Source organism: Microcebus murinus, chromosome 14 (genome assembly GCF_040939455.1).
Source record: "Microcebus murinus isolate Inina chromosome 14, M.murinus_Inina_mat1.0, whole genome shotgun sequence".
NCBI lineage: Eukaryota > Metazoa > Chordata > Mammalia > Primates > Cheirogaleidae > Microcebus > Microcebus murinus.
Window position 1 is genome coordinate 78,070,197 of NC_134117.1, and position 22,007 is coordinate 78,092,203.

General features: G+C 37.3%; 1 protein-coding gene across 6 annotated transcripts in view; it reads right to left on the bottom strand.

Moving 5' to 3' along the window:
• LOC105860097 (mitogen-activated protein kinase 8) overlaps nucleotides 1–22,007 on the bottom strand; it is a 134,766-nt gene that overhangs the window by 44,622 nt on the left and 68,137 nt on the right. For all 6 annotated transcript variants that reach the window (XM_012744556.3, XM_076010317.1, XM_012744555.3 and 3 more), the window contains one exon: nucleotides 1,654–1,824. In XM_012744556.3, the coding sequence (XP_012600010.1) occupies nucleotides 1,654–1,775 (122 nt within the window). In that variant the 5' untranslated portion in view covers nucleotides 1,776–1,824. The remainder of the gene's footprint in view (nucleotides 1–1,653; nucleotides 1,825–22,007) is intronic.

The window sequence follows — 22,007 nt, forward strand, 5'->3', positions numbered from 1 at the left end:
AGAATCTGAACTAAGAGGTGGCTTTCAGAATCCTAATATTGACTATATGATATTAGTTTCTTTAAATTTAATTTGAGGTTGGTTAAACAGTTAAATGTGGCTGGTTACAATGATAATTAGCCAGCCAATATGGTTTATAAAATGACCCCAACTTCCATAATTTTTGATATTATAAATTACTTTAATACAAAAAAGAGAATAAATGTCAGTGTCTCTACTACACAAATTTGCTAGATCTTAGTATTTTACCACAACTGCTCTGAATTTTTTAAAAAGAAATATTATAGGTAAAGCTTCCTTCCTTTTTTCTGTTCTCAGATGTAAGCAATATCCTAAGTTTGGTGTTTATGCATAGTTTATCTTTTCTACATATACATACATCCATAAACATATGATATTGTTTTACATGCTTTAAACTATATATAAATGGTACAATAATGTACATATATTCTGCACCTTGCTTTTAAACTCAACACTACATTTATGAGATTATCCTTGTTGATACATATAACTCCAGTTCATTTTAAATCTTGTATAGTATTTCACTGTATGACTATATCACAATTTTTATTCTCCTGTTGATAAATTTCATGTTGCTTCCAATTTTTGCTATTATAAATAGTGCTGCAAAGAACATTCCTTATGCATGTCTCTTTTTGCACATGTACAAAGTTTTCTAGAACCTAGGAGAAATGCTAGATCATAAACATTTATGACGTATGTTTTATTTTGACTAGATTCTGAAATAAATTTGGTTCAAGAAGAGGTAATAGAGACATAATTATATATGGTGAGGTTTATAATTCCCCCAACCAGTAGCTGCTTATGCTAAGTTAGTGAGCTAGAATCATTAGCAGAACTATCCCAAGGAGTGTTTTGCATTTTAGTTTATAAGGAATTATGTTGATCTACAAAGCCCAAGCCCTTTGTAGAAATTAGCCTGTAAATCAATCTTAAAGATACATATGAGTTTGAAACATACACAGTGAAAGGATATTAGCTGACTTCATTCCCCAGCATAAAATAAGATTTCTGAAATTCCAGAGTTTCATTATAATGTGAAAGTGATGATTAAGTGAAGCTTCTTAGTTATGGGAATAGATGCATACATGGAATTAACAAGTATGCCATTAATTTGTTCTGATGCAGATATCTGTCCATATGCGGCTTATGAGCAATTTATTTAAATCATAGCTTATAAGATGGCAGTGTTGGTTTATAAAGTTATATTTTATGAATAATACAGGTTGAGCATCCCAAATCCAAAAATCTGGAAGGCTCCAAAATTCAAAACATTTTGAGTGCCAACACGGAACTCAAGGAAACTCAAATCTGACCATTTCAGATTTTGGATTTCAGATTTCAAATTTGGGATGCTCAACAAATGCAAGTATTCCAAAATTTGAAAAAATATCCGAATCTGAAACACTTCTGTTCCCAAGCATTTCATATAAGGGATACTAAATCTGTAATATAAAAGACCATTCATCCCCAAAGAAAACAATTTACCATGTTATAGTTTTCATTTAATTTTATAGTTTTAAATTTAGTCTTTTGAGGCAAGTTAAATATTTGTCAAGGTATCTATATTACAATGGAAGAAAAGGTAGTAGTTAATGATCCTTTGCCTAATTTTTGGAAGTAAAAACTTACCATACTATTCCTTGGGCTCCTGAGCCTATCGGTTTTAAATTCTGATATCGTTTCAGGACTGTGAATGTAGAATCTCCAATCTCTACACTATAAAAATTGTTGTCACGCTTGCTTCTGCTCATGATGGCAAGCAATTAATTTAATGGCTTCATCCAAAAATTCACCAAGAAGCTGCAAAATGGAACAAAATGTAATATTAACAAAACGAACTTGTTTAATCTTAAAGTTAGTCTTTACTCACTGCTTACGGATAGTAACACAGAGTGCAAGATCATGTTAAAAGAGCCCCTTCAATTCAAAAACAGTTAACAGTCTCATTTAGTGTCAAGTGGAAGGAATAACAAATGTTAGTAAATTGGTTAACACCCATCACCCCTGCCTGACAAATACGGGGCATCACGGTGCTTTCACCCTAACCGATTCCTTGGCCCCCAACAGCAACATCCTGGAGTAATGCATGTGCTGAGCCTGTATGGTTGAAAGGATATGAAGCTGGGTAGAAAATATAAGATCAAGAAGAGAGAAAGAAACATTTAGTATATTAGGATATAAAATAAAACAATACTGTTCTAACCTATCCGGGGCATCAGAAGTATGACCTAAGCTCTGACCACAGTTTTTTTATTATATGCAGGATTAAAAGTCAAGGCAGTCTTTTCCTACCCATTTGTGTAGCGGTTATGGACAAACCTATTACCCATCCTTACTAAATGAAAGTAGTCTATTCTAAAATGCATGCAAGATAGTTCTAACCTACTCCCCATCTCCCAATAAACCATGAAGATAGTTAGGTCTAAAGAATTACTTTTTTGTCATAAGACAATGCTAAGGAAAAAAATAATTCCTGATATGATTTACCACCGAATATTTGTTTTTATATTTAAAAACATTCTAGGCACTGTACTATTTTCTGGGGCCAGATAACCAACTCTGGTAAGGAGGTGGATTCCAGTAGAATAGATGGAAGCCACCGGAGGGTGGAGAGCAAGAGCATGCTTTGGCCCGGTCCCTGGCTACTGTGTGGAGATGGTACTACAGGAGGAAGCGGGAGCTAGAGTGGAGCAGGAAAACTAGAGAGGCTATTATAATAATCCAGACAAAAGAGACAAAATAAATGAAGATTCTTAAGTTTAAAGTGTTAAAAATAGGCAAACAAAAACTAAACAAAAATGTCCAAGCAGTATTAGCTTTAAAACTGAGGATAAATAAACTAGAAACAAACAGGGAATTACATTTGAGTAAATTTTTAAAAGCTTCAGAGAAACATTTCCAAAATCACTAACTGGACTAGTCATGTAATATTTCAGAGAAGACTGTCTGAAATGACAAGCCTCATAAATTCTGCGTCAGTGGACACACCACAGATTTAAAGAAAAGTATTTTGGTAATGATTTAAACACTCAGCTATGCACATAGAATGATAGAATATGAGTAGAGTCATCCTACTCAATCTCCTACCTTACCTTGAATTCCCTCTTGCTGACTAAAGTAGGGAAATAATGAAGACGAGAAGTGAAAAGAGGAAAGTGTTGGTTATCAGGCTCTTCCTTAAATATTCTACACCTTTATTCTGGAAACTGGGTCTGTCCAGGGCATGGAGACAGTAATAGTGATCTCTGATAATCTGCAAGTATGATCAGAGGTTGATACCAAGTCGATGGTGTTTTTACCTCCTGGAAGGTAAAAACCAAAGCATTTAAACTGCCCGCAGATCACAGTTCCTAAGCTTACTTGGAAGAGAGGTATTCCTCTTTTAAAAAGATTAAGATCAGAAGAGAAAGGAGTACTTTAGTGTGACTTACAGGAGTTGACTTCCTATTACCAAAATAAGTAACAAAAGGCTGTATTTGACAGTTTTTCCACTTGCTGGAAATTAAAAACAATGCTGAGTAGATCCAGGAACATATATGCGCTAAAGAAGGTTTCCCTTTCTGCTAAAATAATAATGGCAAGCAAAGGCTGCTTTCTATTCTCAGGACAGGGTGGCCCAGCAACAAGAGTGGGCTCCATAGTACCCACATGAAGCCTGAACAAAGCCATGGAAGGCAGTTGAACATGGAGTAACCATAACTCCCCAGGAGCAGGGCAGTGGCAGGCAGCTAGGCTCCAAGGTTAAGTAGGCAGCCCCAGCTGGTGATACCCCTGGCAGCAGCCACAGCTGCCACTCCCAAGAAGAGGAGACAGAGAACTCTCTACTCTCTTATACTCAGTTGTACAAATTGGAGAACCTGATTCAAGCACTACACTATGTACTATGAACATGATGGTAATCAGCATCTGGCTACACATAGAGTTGCAGTTAAGATAGAAAAAGAGACCTTAAGCTGATGAGTACCTGCCTGATTGTAACTTAAGGTGTGATAAGGGCAATGAAGGAAAGGAGACACAGGTCTGGGCTCAGGAACAGATTCCCCTGACGTGATGTTTAAGCAAGATCTGAAAGTTGAATGGGAGTTAACCCAGCAGGGAAAGAAGAGAGCTTTCTAGGCAGAAGAAAAAAGCACATGTAAAGACCCTAAAAATTTTACCAATTTTGATTGTACAATTTGATGTTTTAATAAATGTATATAATTCTTTAACCACCACCAAAATCACGATATAGAACATTTCTATAACCTCAAAATGTTCCCTGTATGGTCAATCTCCACCTTCTACCTCTTGTTCCCACCCCTATCAACCACTGAACTGCTCGGCTGTGCCTCTTCTAGATCTTCACCTAAATGAAATCATACAGCACATAATTTTCGTTTGGCTTCTTGCACTTGCCCTAATACTTCTGAGATTCATCCATGCTGCAGTCCATTTTACTGTATACAGAATGGTATTCCATTATGTGGATGCACCACTTGGACATCTGAATTGTTTCCAGTTGTGGGATTATAAATGATGCTAGCCTGAACACTTGCACATATGTTTTCTTCCATTCATCTTGGGCAAAAACCTAGGAGTGGTATTGCTGAGTCCTATGTTTAACTTTGTAAAAACTGCCAAACTGTCTTCTAAAGTGGCCATACCATTTTTCATTTGCACAGCAATATGTGAGACTTCTAGTTGCCCCACATTCTTCTGACTGTCATTTAATTTTATCTATACTAGTGGGTGTATACTGCATTGTGGTTTACATTTGCATTTCCTAATAACTAATGAATGTTGAGCACCTTTTCATCAGCTTATATGCCATTCATGTATCTTTTTCTTGGGGTGGGGTTTGAAGTAGCTATTTAATTCTTTTGCCCATTATAAAAACATGATTGTCTTATTGAGTTGAAATACTTATTTACTTATTCTGATGTAAATTATCAGATATTTTGCAAGTATTTTCCCCCAGTCTGTGGCTTGTCTTCCCATTTTTTAAACGTGTTTTATTAAAAAAACTTTTTATTTTGCAATATTTATTTATTTATTTATGAGGCAGAGTCTCACTCTGTGGCCCGAGCTAGAGTGCCGTGGCATCAGCCTAGCTCACAGCAACCTCAAACTTGGCAATCCTCCTGCCTCAGCCTCCCGAGTAGCTGGGACTACAGGCATGTGCCACCATGCCCAGATAATTTTTTCCATATATTTTTAGTTGGCCAATTAATTTCTTTCTATTTTTAGTAGAGAGGGGTCTCACTCTTACTCAGGCTGGTTTCCAACTCCTGACCTTGAGCAATCCTCCTGTTTTGGCCTCCCAGAGTGCTAGGATTACAGGCGTGAGCCACCACACCCAGCCTGCATTAATTTTATACTTACATAGAGGTTGCAAAAATACTGCAGTTTCTGTGTACCCTTCACCCAGCAACAGCATTTGACACACCACAGTACAATTTTCAAAATGAGGAAACTGACATTGGTACAATACTATTAACCAAACCATAAACTTTAGTCAGATTTTATCTGTTTTTACACACGCTGACATCATGTATACACAGTACTATGTAAATTTATCACATACACGTTAGTGTAAATTCTACCACAATCAGAATACTGAACTATCTCATCACTCCAAAGAAATGCCTTCATGCTATCCCTTTATAATCACATCCTTCCCTAACCGTACCCCCAGCAACTACTGATCTTTCTCCATCACTATAATTTTTTAATTTAAAGAATGTTATATATATATGCAATCACAATATGTAATCTTTTAAAACTGGCTTTTTTCACTCCCTATAATGCCCTTAAGAGCCTCCCAGTTGTTGTTATATCTTTTTTCATTCTTTTTCTTATTATTATTCCATTATATGAATATAAAACAGCTTATTATCCATTCACCTGTTGATCTAGCTATTACAAATAAAGCTGCTATGTGCCTTTGTGCATAGGTTTCTGTGTTAATGTAAGTTTTCATTTCTTTAGGATAAATACCCAGGAGTAAGATGCATGGTACTTTGTAAGAAACTGGCAAACTGTTTTCCAGAGTGGCTGTATCATTTTGCACTCGTACCAGCAATATATGAAAGATCCACTTCTTCCACATTCTCATCAGTGTTTATTTTAGCCATTCTAGTACATATGTAGTATCTCATCATGGCTTTAAATTCGCATTTCTGTAATAGTTAATGATACTGATCATCTTTTCACATGCTTATCTGCCATCTGTATATGCTCTTTGGTGAAGTGTCTGTTCATTGTTTTGGCCATTTTCTAATTGGATTGTTTGATTTCCTACTGCTGAGTTGAGAGACTTCTTTATATATTCTAGATAATACATTCTTTATCAGACATGTGATTTGCAAATATTTTCTCCTAGTCTGTGGTTTGTCTCTTTACACTCTTAACAATGTCTTTCATAGAGTAAAAGTTTTAATTTTAATTTTGATGAAGTCCCAGTTTTCATTTTTTTCTCCTTTAGAGACTGCTTTTGGTATTTTAAAAAAAAGGTTTTTTCCTATGTTTTCTTATAAAAGTTTTATGGGTTTACATTTTACATTTAGATCTATAACAATTGTTGTATAAGGTATGACTTTTAGGTGAAAGTCTATTTTTGGCTTTGGATACCTAATTGTTTTAACCACTTTGGTAACAGCACGGACTACAGTCAGCAGCCACAGATGAACCGCACAGCGACTTTAGCCGACAGCTGTGATATGACTTTTCTAATTTTTCATTTATCAAAATAAAATTGTGAACATTTAAAAATAACGTAATGAAAACATATATGTATATGTTACCTACTCTGATTTACATTACAAGTAAAGCTGCTTGTGAAGTAAAACAAGCTTTCAGTGCTTTCAAGCTTCCTCATCACACAAGAGCAAAACGGATCCGTGGCCAATGCACAGCACAGACCGCCGTGGGGACTGTGAGTGCCGCTGTGGGCGAGGTTTCGCGGCCGGTGAGCGCGGTACCGAAGTGGTTAATACCATTTGTTGTAAAAAGCATCGTTTCTCCCCATTGAATTACTTACTGTTTTAGCATCTTTGTCAAAATTCAGCTAGCTGTGCTTGCATGGGTCTATTTCTGGACTTTTTATTCTGTGTCACTGATCTATGCTTTGATCAATACCACACTGTCTTTGAGTACAGTCTTAGAACCAGGCAGTGTGATTTCTCTAGCTCTATTTTTCTTATTCAAAATTGTTTCTAGATACTTCATCATTCCACATAAATTTTAGAATTTATTGATAGCTATAAAAATACTGCTAGGATTTTGATAGGAATTGTGTTAACAATACCTTTTGAAGTGTAAAAGTGATCTACTTTTGTTTTCTTTCATAGTTTGGCTCGTTGTATCTTATACAAAAAATCATTGCCCATTCCAAGGTTATAAAGATTTTCTCCCATGTTTTCTTCTAGAAGTTTTATGGTTTTAGCTCTTATGTTTAATTGAAATCTATGATCAATTTCAAGTTAATTTTTGCAAATGTGTAAGGCAAAGGTTAAGGTTCCTAGTTTTGTATATGGATGTCCAATTGTTCCAGAACCATCTGTCAAAAAGACTACCATTTACTTCACCAAATTGCCTTAGCATTTTTTGCTGAAAATCAGGGAACATGTGTGTAGGTGTACTTCTGGACTATATTCTATAACATTAATAATCATCTATCCTTAGACCAAAACCATTCTGTCTTGATTAATGTAGCTTTATATTAGGTCTGGAAAACAGGCAATGTAAATCATGAAAATTTGTTTTTTCTTTTTCAAAATTGTGTTAGCTATTCTAGGTCCCTTGGATTTTTATATAAATATCAGAATTAACTTGTCAATATTTACATAAAAGCCTTTGGAGATACTGGTAGGAAGGACACTGAATAGTATACATCAATTTGGGAAGAAATGGCCCTGTAACAATTTTGAATTTTCTGATTCATGAACATGATATTTGTTTCCATTTATTTTTGTATCCCTTTAAGTTTCCTCAGCAATGTTCTATAATTGTCAATTATATATGTCTTACAAAATTGTTTAACTACTTCATAAGCACTATTTTGTATGCTAATGTGAATAGTTTTAACTTATTTCTATTTAAATGTCTAATTGTTCACTGCCAGTATATAAAATGCAATTAATTTTTATATGATGACTTTGTACTAAGCTCACTTATTAATCTTTGTAGCCTTTTTTGTGGACTCTTTGAGTTATTTTACATATACAAGCAGTGTTTTTATTTATTTTTTCATTTCCAATTTGAATGCCTTTGAATTCCTTTTCTTGTGCTATTATACTAGCTATAATTTCCATACAATGCTGAACAAAAGTGGTAAGAGTAAACTTCATTCACTGTTTCTGATCTTAGGGAGAAAGCATTCAGTCTTTCATCACTAAGCATGATGTATATATCATGGGATTTTACTGGTTGTCCTTCAACAAACAGGTTGAAAAAGTTCCCTTCAAGTTCTAGTTTACTGAGAGTTTTTATCATTGATTGGTATTGAATTTTGTCAAATGATTTTTCTGATTCTATTGAGATCATCTAGCTTTTCTTTCTTAGTTGGTTTACATGATAAATTACATTGATTGATTTTCAAATGTTAAACCACTCTTTCATTCATGGAATGAATCTCACTTGGTCATGCAGTATTATTCTTTTTATATACTGATTCAGCTGGCTAAAATTTGATCAAGGGTTTTTCCATCTATTTATAGAGGATACTGGTCTGGTAGTTTTCTTTCAAATTAAGTAATGTTGACCTCATAAAATGAGTTGGGAAGTGTTCTCTTTTATTTTCTGAAAGGTTTTGTATAAAACTGACATTGCTTTATCCTTAAATGTAAAACTGATATTGCTTTATCCTTAAATGTAAAACTGATATTGCTTTATCCTTAAATGTCTGATAGAATACCTCAGTGAAGTCTTCTAGGATGAGTTTTTTTGAGGGAAGGTTTTAATTACAAATTTACATTCTTTTATAGACATAGGGCTGATTGGGTTAACTATTTCTTCTTAAATGAGCTTTGGTAGTTTGGGGGTTGCTCTTTCTTATAGTTTCTTAAAATAAAAACTTAAGAGTACTGATTTGAGAGTGCTTTTTATAATTAAGCACTTAACACTTATATAATTTACCCTTTAAGCGGCACTTTAGCTTCATCCCACCTTCATATCCATATTTAATAACAATAAAAGCAAATACTTTTTTTGAGCTTACTTTCAGGTCCTGTTTCAAGTGCTTTATAAACACTAACTCTTTTAATCCTCAAAACAGCCCCTATGAGGGTTTCCAAGTTGTGTATGGCTAGACAATAAATCCATTTCCTGGTACTACATCTTTACCAGACAAGTCCCATATTCTTACTTTCCTTGATGTTTTTTCATATTAAGATAGGTACTGGCAGCTCATGCCTGTAATCCTAGCACTCTGGGAGGCTGAGGTGGACGGATCATTTGAGCTCAGGAGTTTGAGACCAGCCTGAGCAAGAGCGAGACCCCATTTCTACCAAAAAATCAAAAGAAATTAGCTGGACAACTAAAAATATATAGAAAAACTTGGCTGGGCATGGTGGCGCATGCCTGTAGTCCCAGCTACTAGGGAGGCTGAGGCAGGAGGATCACTGAGCCCAGGAGTTTGAAGTTGTTGTGAGTTTTTCCATTTTACAGATGATGAATTTCAGAAAGGTCAACCGCCAACAGTTACAAAATAAAGGGAGGAGTGAGAATTTGAGTCCTTCACAAATATACCACCATTGAGTCCTAAATATAATAAATCTTGAAGGCAAAGAGGATATGGAGGGAAGAGGAGAAGTTATAAGCATTTTGAGACTAAGATCTCTCTGAGACATTCTAATGGAAATATCAAGTAACTAGATAGAGAATTGGACTTCAGATGAGTGGTCTGGGACAAAGATAATCAATTTAGGAGTTGTCATTGTTACTAAAGCAATAAGAGATGAGAGAGAATCAAATTACTCATGAGAGGCCAGATGCGGTGGCTCACGCCTATAATCCCTAGCACTCTGGGAGGCCAAGGCAGGAGGATTGCTCAAGGTCAGGAGTTTGAAACCAGCTTGAGCAACAGCGAGACCCTGTCCCTCCTAAAAATAGAAAGAAATTAATTGGCCAACTAAAAATATATAGAAAAAATTAGCCAGGCATGGTGGTGCATGCCTGTAGTCCCAGCTACTTGGGAGGCTGAGGCAGGAGGATTGCTTGAACCCAGGAGTTTGAGGTTGCTGTGAGCTAGGCTGACGCCACAGCACTCTAGCCCAGGCAATAGAGTGAGACTCTGTCTCCAAAAAAAAAAAAAAAAAAAAAAAATTACTCATGGGTAGTGTAGTGGTCAGAAATAGAGGAGGATGCAAGATTCAGCTTTGTGAATACCCACATTTACTGAGCAATTAGAGAAAGATATGCTGACAAAGAAGACACAGAAGATGTAGCCAGAGACCTAGAAAGAAAAACCAGGAGAAGCCAAAGGAAAAGAGTGTTTTACAGAACAGAGTGGTCAACAGAATTGAATGTTATAGAAATGTCAAGTAAATCATCTAAGAGCAACAGGGTAGAAGCTAAATTAAAATAAGCTGAAATATGAGTGGAAAATGATTTTACAAGTAAGGAAAGTGGGTATAGCTATTTCTTTAGTTAAGTTTAGCAAACATGAGAGAGGAAATGGATAGAGAAAAGTAAACGGTCAAAGGAGGACAATTAGACAATATACCGTGTTTCCTCGAAAATAAGATCTATCTACTCATAAAATAAACCCTAGCAGGATTTCGAAGCATTTGCGCAACATGAGCCCTACCCCGAAAATAAGACCTAGTGACGGGCGTGGCTACGCAGCGCATCTGCACAACCCGTGCATTTCGTTGCAAAGCGGTAAAGATGCCCAGCAGCCCTTCTCATCTGCCCCGTCGTGACAGCTACTATCCCAGAGGTGACCAGAAAGGTGCGGGCAGCCCCACCAACAAGGTCGGCTCCCCTGTCAGGTCCCGGCCATCCTGTGTGTGCTGCAAGCTGAGGCTTTGAGGGGAAAATAACACATCCCCTGAAAATAAGCCATAGGGTGTCTTCTTGAGGAAAACTAAATGTAAGACCTTGTCTTATATTCAGGGAAACACAGTATAATATAGAATATAATATAGCATAGCATAACATGTATAACATAGAAACAAGCTGAACATATTTACATGCTAATGGAAAGGATTCAAAAAAGAGGGGAAGGGTGAGAATGGGCAAGTGCGAAAGAAAACTGAGGTTTCCTGGATAGTGTAATTATCTCTAAAAAGGGAGAAAATAGGATCCAGAGCACGTGTGGTCATACAGATGGAGATACTTGTGTGGCTTTGCCATCAACAAATGCCACCAAGAGATTGAGACAGGCCATTTCCAAATATGATATGATATATAAAAACATAAATAAATAGATAGATAGGTTTTTGTCCATGGTTCCTGGCTCATAACTCCCATATCTCCTGTTACAGTCTTTTGTTATAATGTTGGGGCATTTTAGGGCTCAGAAACAGGCCTCAGAAAACAGAATTAATCCTCCCTCCCTCCCTCCCTCCCTCCCTCCCTCCCTCCCTCCCTCCCTCCCTCCCTCCCTCCCTCCCTCCCTCCCTCCCTCCCTCCCTCCCTCCCTCCCTCCCTCCCTCCCTCCCTCCCTCCCTCCCTCCCTCCCTCCCTCCCTCCCTCCCTCCCTCCCTCCCTCCCTCCCTCCCTCCCTCCCTCCCTCCCTCCCTCCCTCCTTCCTTCCTTCCTTCCTTCCTTCCTTCCTTCCTTCCTTCCTTCCACAGGACTCTAATCTTTCTGGATTGTGGGTCATAAGGGGTCCTGCCCAATACAATGGAGGAAAAAATGCTGCATAGGAATGCCAAAAAGAATTGAAATAGGTTTCCTGATTCAGCCTATTAGTATTAGACCATACCCTTTTTTGTCCAATCACATTTCTACATGGTTGTCAATCATGCTTATTCAATGAAGTCTCCATAAAAGGCCCAAGAGGACAAGGTTTGGGAAGCTTTCAGATAGCTAGACACACAGAGGTTCCAGAAGGGTGGCATGTCCAGGAAGGGAATGAAAGTTCTGTCCCCCTTCCCCCATACCTTGCCCTATGCATCTCTTTCTATGCATCTATAGAATACCCTTTGTAATATCCTTTAAAATAAACTGGTAAATGTGTTTCCCTGGGTTCTGTAAGCCACTCTAGCAAATTAACGAAACCCAAAGAGGGGGTCCTGGAAACCTTAACTTCTGACCAGTCAGTCAGAAGTTCCAGAGGCCCAAACGTTCAACTGGTATGGGAGGGAGGGGCAATCTTGTAGGACTAAGCCTTCAACCTGTGGGATCTGATACAGGTAGATAGTGTCAGAATTGAACTGGGGGACACCCAGCTGGCATCTGCTGCAAAACTGATTGCTTGCTTGGTGGGGGGGAACCCCCACATTTGGTGATAGAACTCTTTTTTGATTATTGCTCTTGAGTGAACGAACAGAAAAAAGCACTTTGAGTTTGGGTCTGAGTTTGTCCACATTTACCAAGATCAGGGCATTAGGGTACTGGTAACATTCTGGAGTGTGCATTTGATATACTGCCCTCTCCGTCATGAAGTTGTAACATCAAAAGGGTGTGTGAGGAGAAGATAGTGTGGATTCACTTCTCTACTCAGGAGGGCTTCTTAGGGTAAAAATGAACTATAGTTATAGAATTTAGATGTCACTAAGTTAAAAAATAAAAGACCACCAATATTATCCCATTTCATATTAACAGATGAGAAAATTGAGGCTCAAAAGGGATAAGATGCCCCTGAATGTTATAGAAATACTGAGGTTCAGCTCTCATTATTCCTATGGCAAGAATATTACACTCATGTCAACATGGCTCAATTGCCATCCCCAAAATTCACATGCACCTGATTTGTTCATTTTCCTTTCCCTTTCATGAAATATTCCACCCCCTCTTTTGTATCTATCCAAATCCTATCTAAGAATAGCTTAAATATGATCTTCATGCAGCCTTTTCCACTCAAACCAGCAGGAACCTAAATTCTCACCTAAACTATTTTGCTGTATATTACTTATGCAGATTTGCAGACTTTGTTACCAGACTGTGGTGTGAGGGCAAGGGCTGTGTCTCCTACATCTTCAGATTTCCAAAACACTTAAGCTCTTCATAGAGTTAGAATTTAATGAATAACTGCTTAAACAGTTAACCAAGAATATGAACCTTTTTAAAGTAACAAAGTACTTGATAAATTGTTTGGTTTATCTTCACCAGTGCTCTCCTTCATTAGCAGGAAAAAACCAGAATGTATTAGGTTTTTATGAGTCAAGGTCTACTTCTGTGATGTCTATATATGAGGAACAGGACTACACTGTTATCAGGCTGCCCACCCACAAAATGGTTCATCTAGCACTCCGGAATGAAGAGGCAAATTAAACTTAATAGTTACACAAAATATACTCAGGGAGAAAAGAGTGAGTTCAATGCAACCATACAGCCAGACTCTACAAACATTGGAAAATAATTCAGGCAACGAAAGAAGGTTCAGAATTCAAGACAACTCTAATCACCAGGTAATCCTGGCAATAAGTCATCAGGGTAACTTGAACTCCAACTATCTTTACTTCATCTTCACTTGTGGCTACCAAAAAACCCTATCTGTGATGGTTATTTTTACATGTCAATTTGCTCAGATAATTGGTCAAACATTTTTCTGCGTGCTCTGTGAGGGTGTTTCTGGATGACTTTAACATTCGAATCCACAGACTGAGTAAAGCAGATTGCGCTCCATAACATGGGTGAGCCTCATCCAATCAATTGAGGGCCTGAATAGAACAAAAAGGCTAATAACCCTCATAAAAGAATAAATGGAAACAACTCTTGCCTACCGTGAGCTCAGAACATCAGAATCTGCCTTCAGATTCAAACGGAAACATCAGCTCTTCCTGAGTCTTGAGCCTACTGGCCTTTGAACTGGAACTACACTGTTAGGTGTCCCAGTTCTCAGGCATTTAGATTTGGACCAGAACTATACCATCAGCTCTTGTGGGTCTTCAGCTTGCAAACTGTAGATCTTGGGACTTGTCAGCCTTCATAACCATGAGAGCCAATTCCTTATAATAAATCTCTTTACATGGCTTCCCACATGACTAGCCTGTCTACAATGATACTCTTTAATAACATTCTCTCCCCTTAGCCTGCTTCATTTTCTTTCGCAGCACTTATCACTGCTGGCATCATATTATATACTTATTATCTGTCCCACTCAAACCTAAGTTCCATGAAAGCATAAATTTTATTCTGTTCATGAATAAATCACCAGTGCCTAGAACAGTACCTGGCTAACAATAAGAATTCAAACAGACATTGAAAGAATGAACAATAAATGAATAAATTATAACTTTAAGCTCCTATTATGAACTGCCTGTCATTTTCCTTCTCCCAAGGAATAGTTTACAGAAGAGAAAGAGAACGTGATTAGTTTAATCTTCATTACTGCTATTTGTGCAGTTTTCATACCAGGCTACCCCATATAGGTCATTAGCCTTGGGCCAGAGGCTGGCCAGTCTAATCAGTTATGGACAAGGTAGCAGAACCACATGCTATGGGAGCTCATCCATGCTAAGGAACTGCTATGGGCTGTTTCCTCAGCAGGTAGATAATAACCTTTAAAATGACAGCTCTGTGTATTATAGTGGGCACTATGAAGTTAGGCCTAAGTAATGACTTCTAATTACTTTCAGAATATAGTGAGAGTTTCTTGGTGTCATACCTAAATCGTTTCCCTGTAAGAGTAATAAGCTTAAATTTAATACCTTTCCTTAGAAGCCCTCAATTGGCCTCTAGCAGATCTCAGCTGCCACTACATAAATGAATCTATTTTAGTTTCATGTATTTTTCAAAGCTTATTTTTCAATTATATTTTAAGTAATTAATATAGAAATAATACTATGTCATGTACTAAGAAGGCCTACTCCAACAACAGATTTTCCCACAATTTAACTGAGAGAAGGGGAGACAATATATGAAGTATAGGGCACATCCTGTGGTAAATTCCCCTTCCTCTTTCCAAAAGAGAAATTATGGCTGACCAGCTACTTACTGGACGGTGTGAAAGCAGTGCTCACTCTTGAGACTTGTGGTTCTTCATCTATGACAAGGTCATAGAGCCACATGAAAAGTAGGTCTGCCAGGTCTGAGCACGTGCCAGGGGGCCCAGACTAAGATAGCCTGATTGTGTTTCAGTCATTGCTGTCACTAGCACCAAATGAAGAAAATCAGAATTTTACCCCCATTCTCACCCAAGGCGTATTATTAAAGGGAAATTATTTTATAATCTTGTAACTGAGATTATATATTGAACACACAGAGTATGGGTAAGAGTATGAGTAATCTCCTTAAATCTGAGGAGAACATGCTAGAACAGAAAAGAGCTCTAAAAAGAGATTAACTGATGAGTTCTTAATTACTGCCCCCCATTTTCGGCCTCTTAAAGGGGTTTTTTCATTGATATCCATTGCAACCACAAACCTAGGAGCCTACAAATTCCCTTTCTTCCCACACTAGTTCAATGAAGGAGTTGATACCAAATCTCTTCCTCTATTCCCTTTTACAGAGATGAGAAGCAGGACATTCCCAAAAGTGATGTTGTTGAAATACCAAAGCAAAAGAAAACTAGAATACAACAAAGTTGCATCACAAATCTATTTAATGGCTAATCTTAGACTTTAATCAACTTACTGCAGAGGCTATCTCACAGAAAGGTGAGGCTCAATGAGCTTTTATAATTCTCTGAACAAATAAATTATTAAGATTTTGGAATATTATTAAAACAAAATGAGGCAAAGCCAGAAGGCAATATGGAACATTGTAGAATTCCCTATCAATACACCATCTTTAAAGCTGAATGGACAGCCGGGCGTGGTGGCTCACGCCTGTAATCCTAGCTCTTGGGAGGCCGAGGCGGGCGGATTGCTCAAGGTCAGGAGTTCAAAACCAGCCTGAGCAAGAGCGAGACCCCGTCTCTACTATAAATAGAAAGAAATTAATTGGCCAACTGATATATATATATATAAAAAATTAGCCGGGCATGGTGGCGCATGCCTGTAGTCCCAGCTACTCGGGAGGCTGAGGCAGAAGGATCGCTCGAGCCCAGGAGTTTGAGGTTGCTGTGAGCTAGGCTGACGCCACGGCACTCACTCTAGCCTGGGCAACAAACAGAGACTCTGTCTCAAAAAAAAAAAAAAAAAAGCTGAATGGACAGATACCTGTATACTTTCCTTTTGCCTTTTAGTCTAACTTAGTGATTCTCCACTTTAAATATGCGTAGGAATTACTGTTCAGGAGTGTATGTGTGTGCACAAAAGATTTTACACTGACTTTTATGAGTTAAGGAACTTGTAAGTTTTGCTCTGACTTTGGCCTTACATACTGACTCTAACCCCAGAGTGCACAAAATTCCACACTCCTCCAAACAGCTGCAAAATTGGCATAGTCAAAAATTCCTAAAAATTCCTTAAATCATAACATATTTTAATATTTCAAACAATAACATTCTATTTAAACTAGAACCTCACTAAATATGAGATGCTTACCCTATGGGAGACATGTAGGAACTAAGAGAGAGAACAGCAGATTCCTATCTGCAAGGGTGTAAGCTCCCTGAGATGGGCAGAATTGTCTGTACTATTTAAACTGTCATTTGATTTGTCTGCAAGACATGTACAGCTGGATATTCAAAAGTTAAATTCATGTATGACAAGATGTTACTACCATAAGCATTTTAAAAAAATGAGGCTTCCAGAAAGAAGTCAGAATCTTATAAAAATTAATTTAATGTTGCTTTCATTTTGAGATTTTTCCTCCTCCTTTTCCCTTTCTGCAGTATTCTCTTACAGAGAAGAAGTTAGGGTCATACTCCCACAAATCCTCTGTAATAAAGTAGAGGGCAAATCCCTTAAACATCAGTATAATTAGCATGTTTCTTTAGTTGCTCATGAGTGCAGAAAGAAATTATTACAGCCAAGAGACAAACTTGGTTGCCCTGGCCCACCACATGTTCTTTCTACCATGTCCACCGATCATATCTAGTTTGCCCTCTTCTTACAGGAGAATCTGACCACCACCCACAAAGGAAGGGTAGAAGGAGAAGAACTGGTGTGTATGTCTGCAATCAGGGTTTTTGTGGGGGGTTTTGGTATTTATTAATTTATTTCACACAATTTATAATCTTAATAAGAACATTCCATGAGATTAAATAAACATTGTTGAGTTTAGCAAGTTTATATTTTCAATCAGCAGTACTTACCTGACCTGTGATTTTTACTTTATTTCTTACTTAAATATAGAGCCTTTAGCACTATTAATACAACATAGGCCCTACAAGGCAAAGCTGACTTAGCCTTAGCTGTTTATTTTTTTGTCCTTTTATTTCATCATATTATGGAGGTACAAATATTGTTAGAGTTACAAATATTGCCCCTGCCCCCCCTTCCCCTGATGTTTCCAATCCCCGGGTGGTGTGCATACACCCCGGGTGTAAGCATACACCCCTTTCCTCCTCCCCCCTCTCGCCTGCCCACCACCCGATAAAAAGGGTTTTTTTTTTTTTTTTTTGACATTTTGGTTACATTGTATATCTTTGCCTCTCCCTAAGAAGAGTTAGAGTTATGCCTTTCCCCTCCAAAATGCTCGCCACATCCCTAAGATTGGGTCCCCCCTCCCTGAATCCCTGGTGAGCACTGCCACCATTTGAAGACCATAGTTTTAATCAGTCAGTACCAATTTGATGGCGAGTAGATGTGGGACTCATTTTCCATGTCTTGTGTTGCCTCACTTTGGATAACGGGCTGAAGCTTAATCCAGGAAAGCATAAACAGTGCTAGCTCACAGTCATTTCTTAGGATTGAGTAATATTCCATTGTGAGCATATACCACATTTTAATTATCCACTCATGAATTGACGGGTACTTGGGTTGTTTCCATGACTGTGCAATAGTGAATTGTGCTGCCATAAACATTCAGGTGCAGATGTCTTTATAATAGAATGTCTTATGCTCTTTGGGTAGATGCCCAACAATGCTATTGCAGGGTTGAATGGTATTTCTATTTCTAGCTGTTTGAGGTATCTCCAATTTATTTTCCACAAAGGTTGCACTAATTTGCAGTCCCACCAGCAGTGTAATAGTGTTCCTGTCTCTCTGCATCATCACCAATATTTGTTGTTTTGGGATTTCTTGATATAGGCCATTCTCACTGGGGTTAGGTGGTATCTCATTGTGGTTTTGATTTGCATTTCTCTAATAATTAGAGATGTTGAGCTTTTTTTTTATGTTTACAGGCTATTATTCTGTCTTCTTTGGAGAAGTTTCTTTTCATTTCTGTCGCCCATTTCTTGATGGGATTGTTTGATTTTTTCTTGTTAATTTTTTTAAGTTCTAGATAGATTCTTATTAGACCTTTATCAGAAGTGTAGGGAGCAAATATTTTCTCCCACTCTGTGGGCTGTCTATTTGCTCTACTGATGGTTTCCTTGGCTGTGCAGAAACTTTTTAATTTGATCAGATCTCATTTGTTTATTTTTTGATGCTGCAGTGATTGCCTTGGGGGTCTTCCTCAAAAATTCTCTGCCTAAGCCAATGTCTGATAAGGTTTCCCCAACATCTTCTTCTAGGATTCTTAAGGTTTCATGTCTTAAGTTTAAGTCTGTTATCTATCTTTGAGTGAATTTTTGTGAGAGGTAAGAGGTAGGGATCCTGATTCACTCTTCTGCATGTAGCTAACCAGTTTTCCCAACACCATTTATTGAAGAGAGATTCTTTTCCCCAATGTATATATTTGTCAGCTTTGTCAAAGATTAGATTACCATATACTGATGGTTTCATCTCTGGTATCTCAGATCTATTCCAGATATCCACGCTTATGTTCTTGTGCCAGTTCTCAGATCTATATGCTTTTGTTCCTGTGCCAATACCAGGCTGATTTAACTATTATTGCTCTATAGTACAGCTTGAAGTCAGGAAGACTGATGCCTCCCAGTTTGTTCTTTTTATTTAAGATTGCTTTGGCTATACGAGGTTTTTTCTGGTTCCATACGAAGTGAAGAATTATTTTTTCTAGATCTGTAAAGAATGCTGATGGTATTTTCATGGGGATTGCATTGATTCTGTAGATCACTTTAGGTAATATTGACATTTTAACTATATTGATTCTACCAATCCATGAACATGGTAGATTCTTCCATCTGTTTAAATCTTCTGCAATTTCTTTTTTTAGTGTTTTGTAGTTCTCCTCATATAAATCTTTTGTATCTTTCGTTAAGTATACTCCTAGATATTTAATTTTCTTATAGAAAAGGGTATTGCGTTTTTGATTTGAGTTTCTGCTTGATGGTTCTTGGCATATATGAATACTTCTGATTTGTGTATAATGATTTTAGAACCTGAAACTTTGCCAAATTCAGTTATCAAGTATAGGAGTCTCTTGGAAGAGTCCATGGGGTTTTCTGGGTATAATATCATATCATTGGCAAAGAGCGAGAGTTTGAATTCATCTGCCCCCACTTGAATGCCCTTAACACCCCTCTCCTGCCTGATTGCTAGCACTAGGACTTCAAACACTTTGTTGAAAAGGAGAGGAGATAGTGAGCATCCTTGTCTAGCTCTGGATCGAAGGGGGAAGATTTCAATTTTTCCCCATTTAGAATGATATGAGCAGTGGGTTTGTCATAGATGGATTTGATAATTTTAAGGTATGAGCCATCTATGCCTATTTGGTTAAGAGTTTTTATCATAAAGGTGTGTTGGACTTTATCAAATGCTTTTTCTGCATCTATTGACAGAATAATATAGTCTTTGTTCTTGATTTTATTTATGAAGTGAACTGCATTTATAGACTTGAGTATGTTGAACCATCCTTGCATCTCTGGAATAAAGCTCACCTGGTCATGGCGAATTATTTTTTTGATGTGCTGCTAAATTCTATTCGCTAAAATTTTATTTAGGATTTTTGCATTTGTATTCATGAGGGATACTGGTTTGTAATTTTCTTTTTTTGTTGTGTCCTTTCCTGGCTTTGGTATCAAGGTGATATTGGCTTCGTAGAATGAGTTAGGAAGGATACCATCCTTCTCAATGGTGTGGAATAGTTTCTGTAGTATACGTATGAGTTCCTCTTTGTATGTTTGGTAGAACTCTGAAGTGCAGCCATCTGGCCCAAGGCTTTTCCATTGGGGGAGGTTTTTAATTACTGCTTCAATTTCTGAGCTTGAGATTGGTCTGTTTAGGAATTCTGTTGCCTCCTGCGTGATCTTAGGGGGGTTGTATGAATCCAAGAATTTGTCCATTTCATCTTTGTTCTGTAGTTTTTGGGCATATAGTTTTTTATCATAGTCAAATATAATGTTTTGCATTTCTTTGGTATCTGTTGTGATCTCTCCTTTTTCATTTCTTATTGAGTTTATTACAGTTTCCCTTTGGGTCCTTGTCAATCTAGCCAGAGGGCCATTGATTTTGTTTATTTTTTCAAAAAGCCAGCTTCTGGTTTTGTTGATTTTTAGTATAGTTCTCTTGTTCTCCATTTCATTCAGTTCTGCTTTGATCTTTGTTATATGTTTTCTTCTATTAGGACTGGAAATAGTTTGCTCTTCTTTTTAAAATTCCTTGAGCTTATTCATTAGGTAGTCAGTATCTAAGCTTTCTGTTTTTTGGATGTGAGCGTTAACTGCTATTAGTTTTCCTCTCAGGTAAACTTTTGTTGTATTCCACAGGTTTTGGTAAGAGGTATCACCGTTATCATTTTGTTCGAAGAAATTCTCGATTTCCCTCTGAATTTCTTCCTTTACCCAATAATTTTTCAATAATAGATTGTTTAGTTTCCATGATTTTGTGAGAGGTTGAGTGTTTCTATAGGAATTGAACTATAATTTTATACCATTATGGTCAGAGAAGATACAAGGTATAATTTCTATTTTCTTGAATTTTTGAGATCTGATTTGCGGCCTAGGATGTGATCAATTTTGGAGTAGGATCCATGGGCTGCTGAAAAGAATGTAAATTCAAGTTTGTTTGGGTGGAATGCACTATAGAGATCTGTCATACCTTTTTGATCAGGGTTTTATTCAGGTCCATTATATCTTTGCTTATTTTCTGTTTGAAGGATCTATCCAGATCGTTCAATGGAGTGTTGAAGTCCTCTGCTACTATGATAGTGTTATGTAACAAGGTGTTTAGATTAGACAAGGTTTGCTTTACGTAATTGGGTGCTCCTGTATTGGGTGCGTAGATATTAAGAAATGTTAAATCTTCTTGTTGGATCTTCCCTTTCACCATTATATAATGGCCATCTTTATCCTTTTTACTTTTGCTATTTTAAAGCTTATATTATCTGCAAATAGTATAGCTACTCTAGCTTTCTTTTGACTTCCGTTTGACTGAATGATAGTTTTCCATCCCTTGACCTTCAGCTGGCAGGCATCTTCGTGGGTTAGATGTGTTTCCTGTAGACAGCAGATGCTAGGCTTGTGAATTTTTAACCACTCTGCCAGTCTATGTCTCTTCAGAGGACAGTTTAAGCTGTTTACATTTATTGAAAGGATTGAAATTGGAGGAACATTACCATTCATATTGTTGAGTGAAGACTTGTTGCTTTGTTTAACTCCTTAAGCCATCATTTAGTTCAAGATCTAAACTTTAATTCTTTGACGATTTCACTTTGAGGAGTGTCTACTGCCCTGTTCAGTTAGAAATGTGGGTCTAAGAACTTCCTGTAGGGATGGTCTGGTCTTTGCAAATTCCTTCAGTGATTGTTTGTCTGAGAAGGACCTTATTTCTCCCTCATAGATGAAACTTAATTTTGCCAGATAAAGAATTATAGGTTGAGCTTTGTTCTGTTTTAGAAGATTAAGGATAGGCACCTAATCCCTCCTGGTTTGTAAGGTTTCAGATGAGAAGTCTGCTGTTAGTCTGATAGGCTTACCTTTATAGGTCATTTGCTGCTTTCAT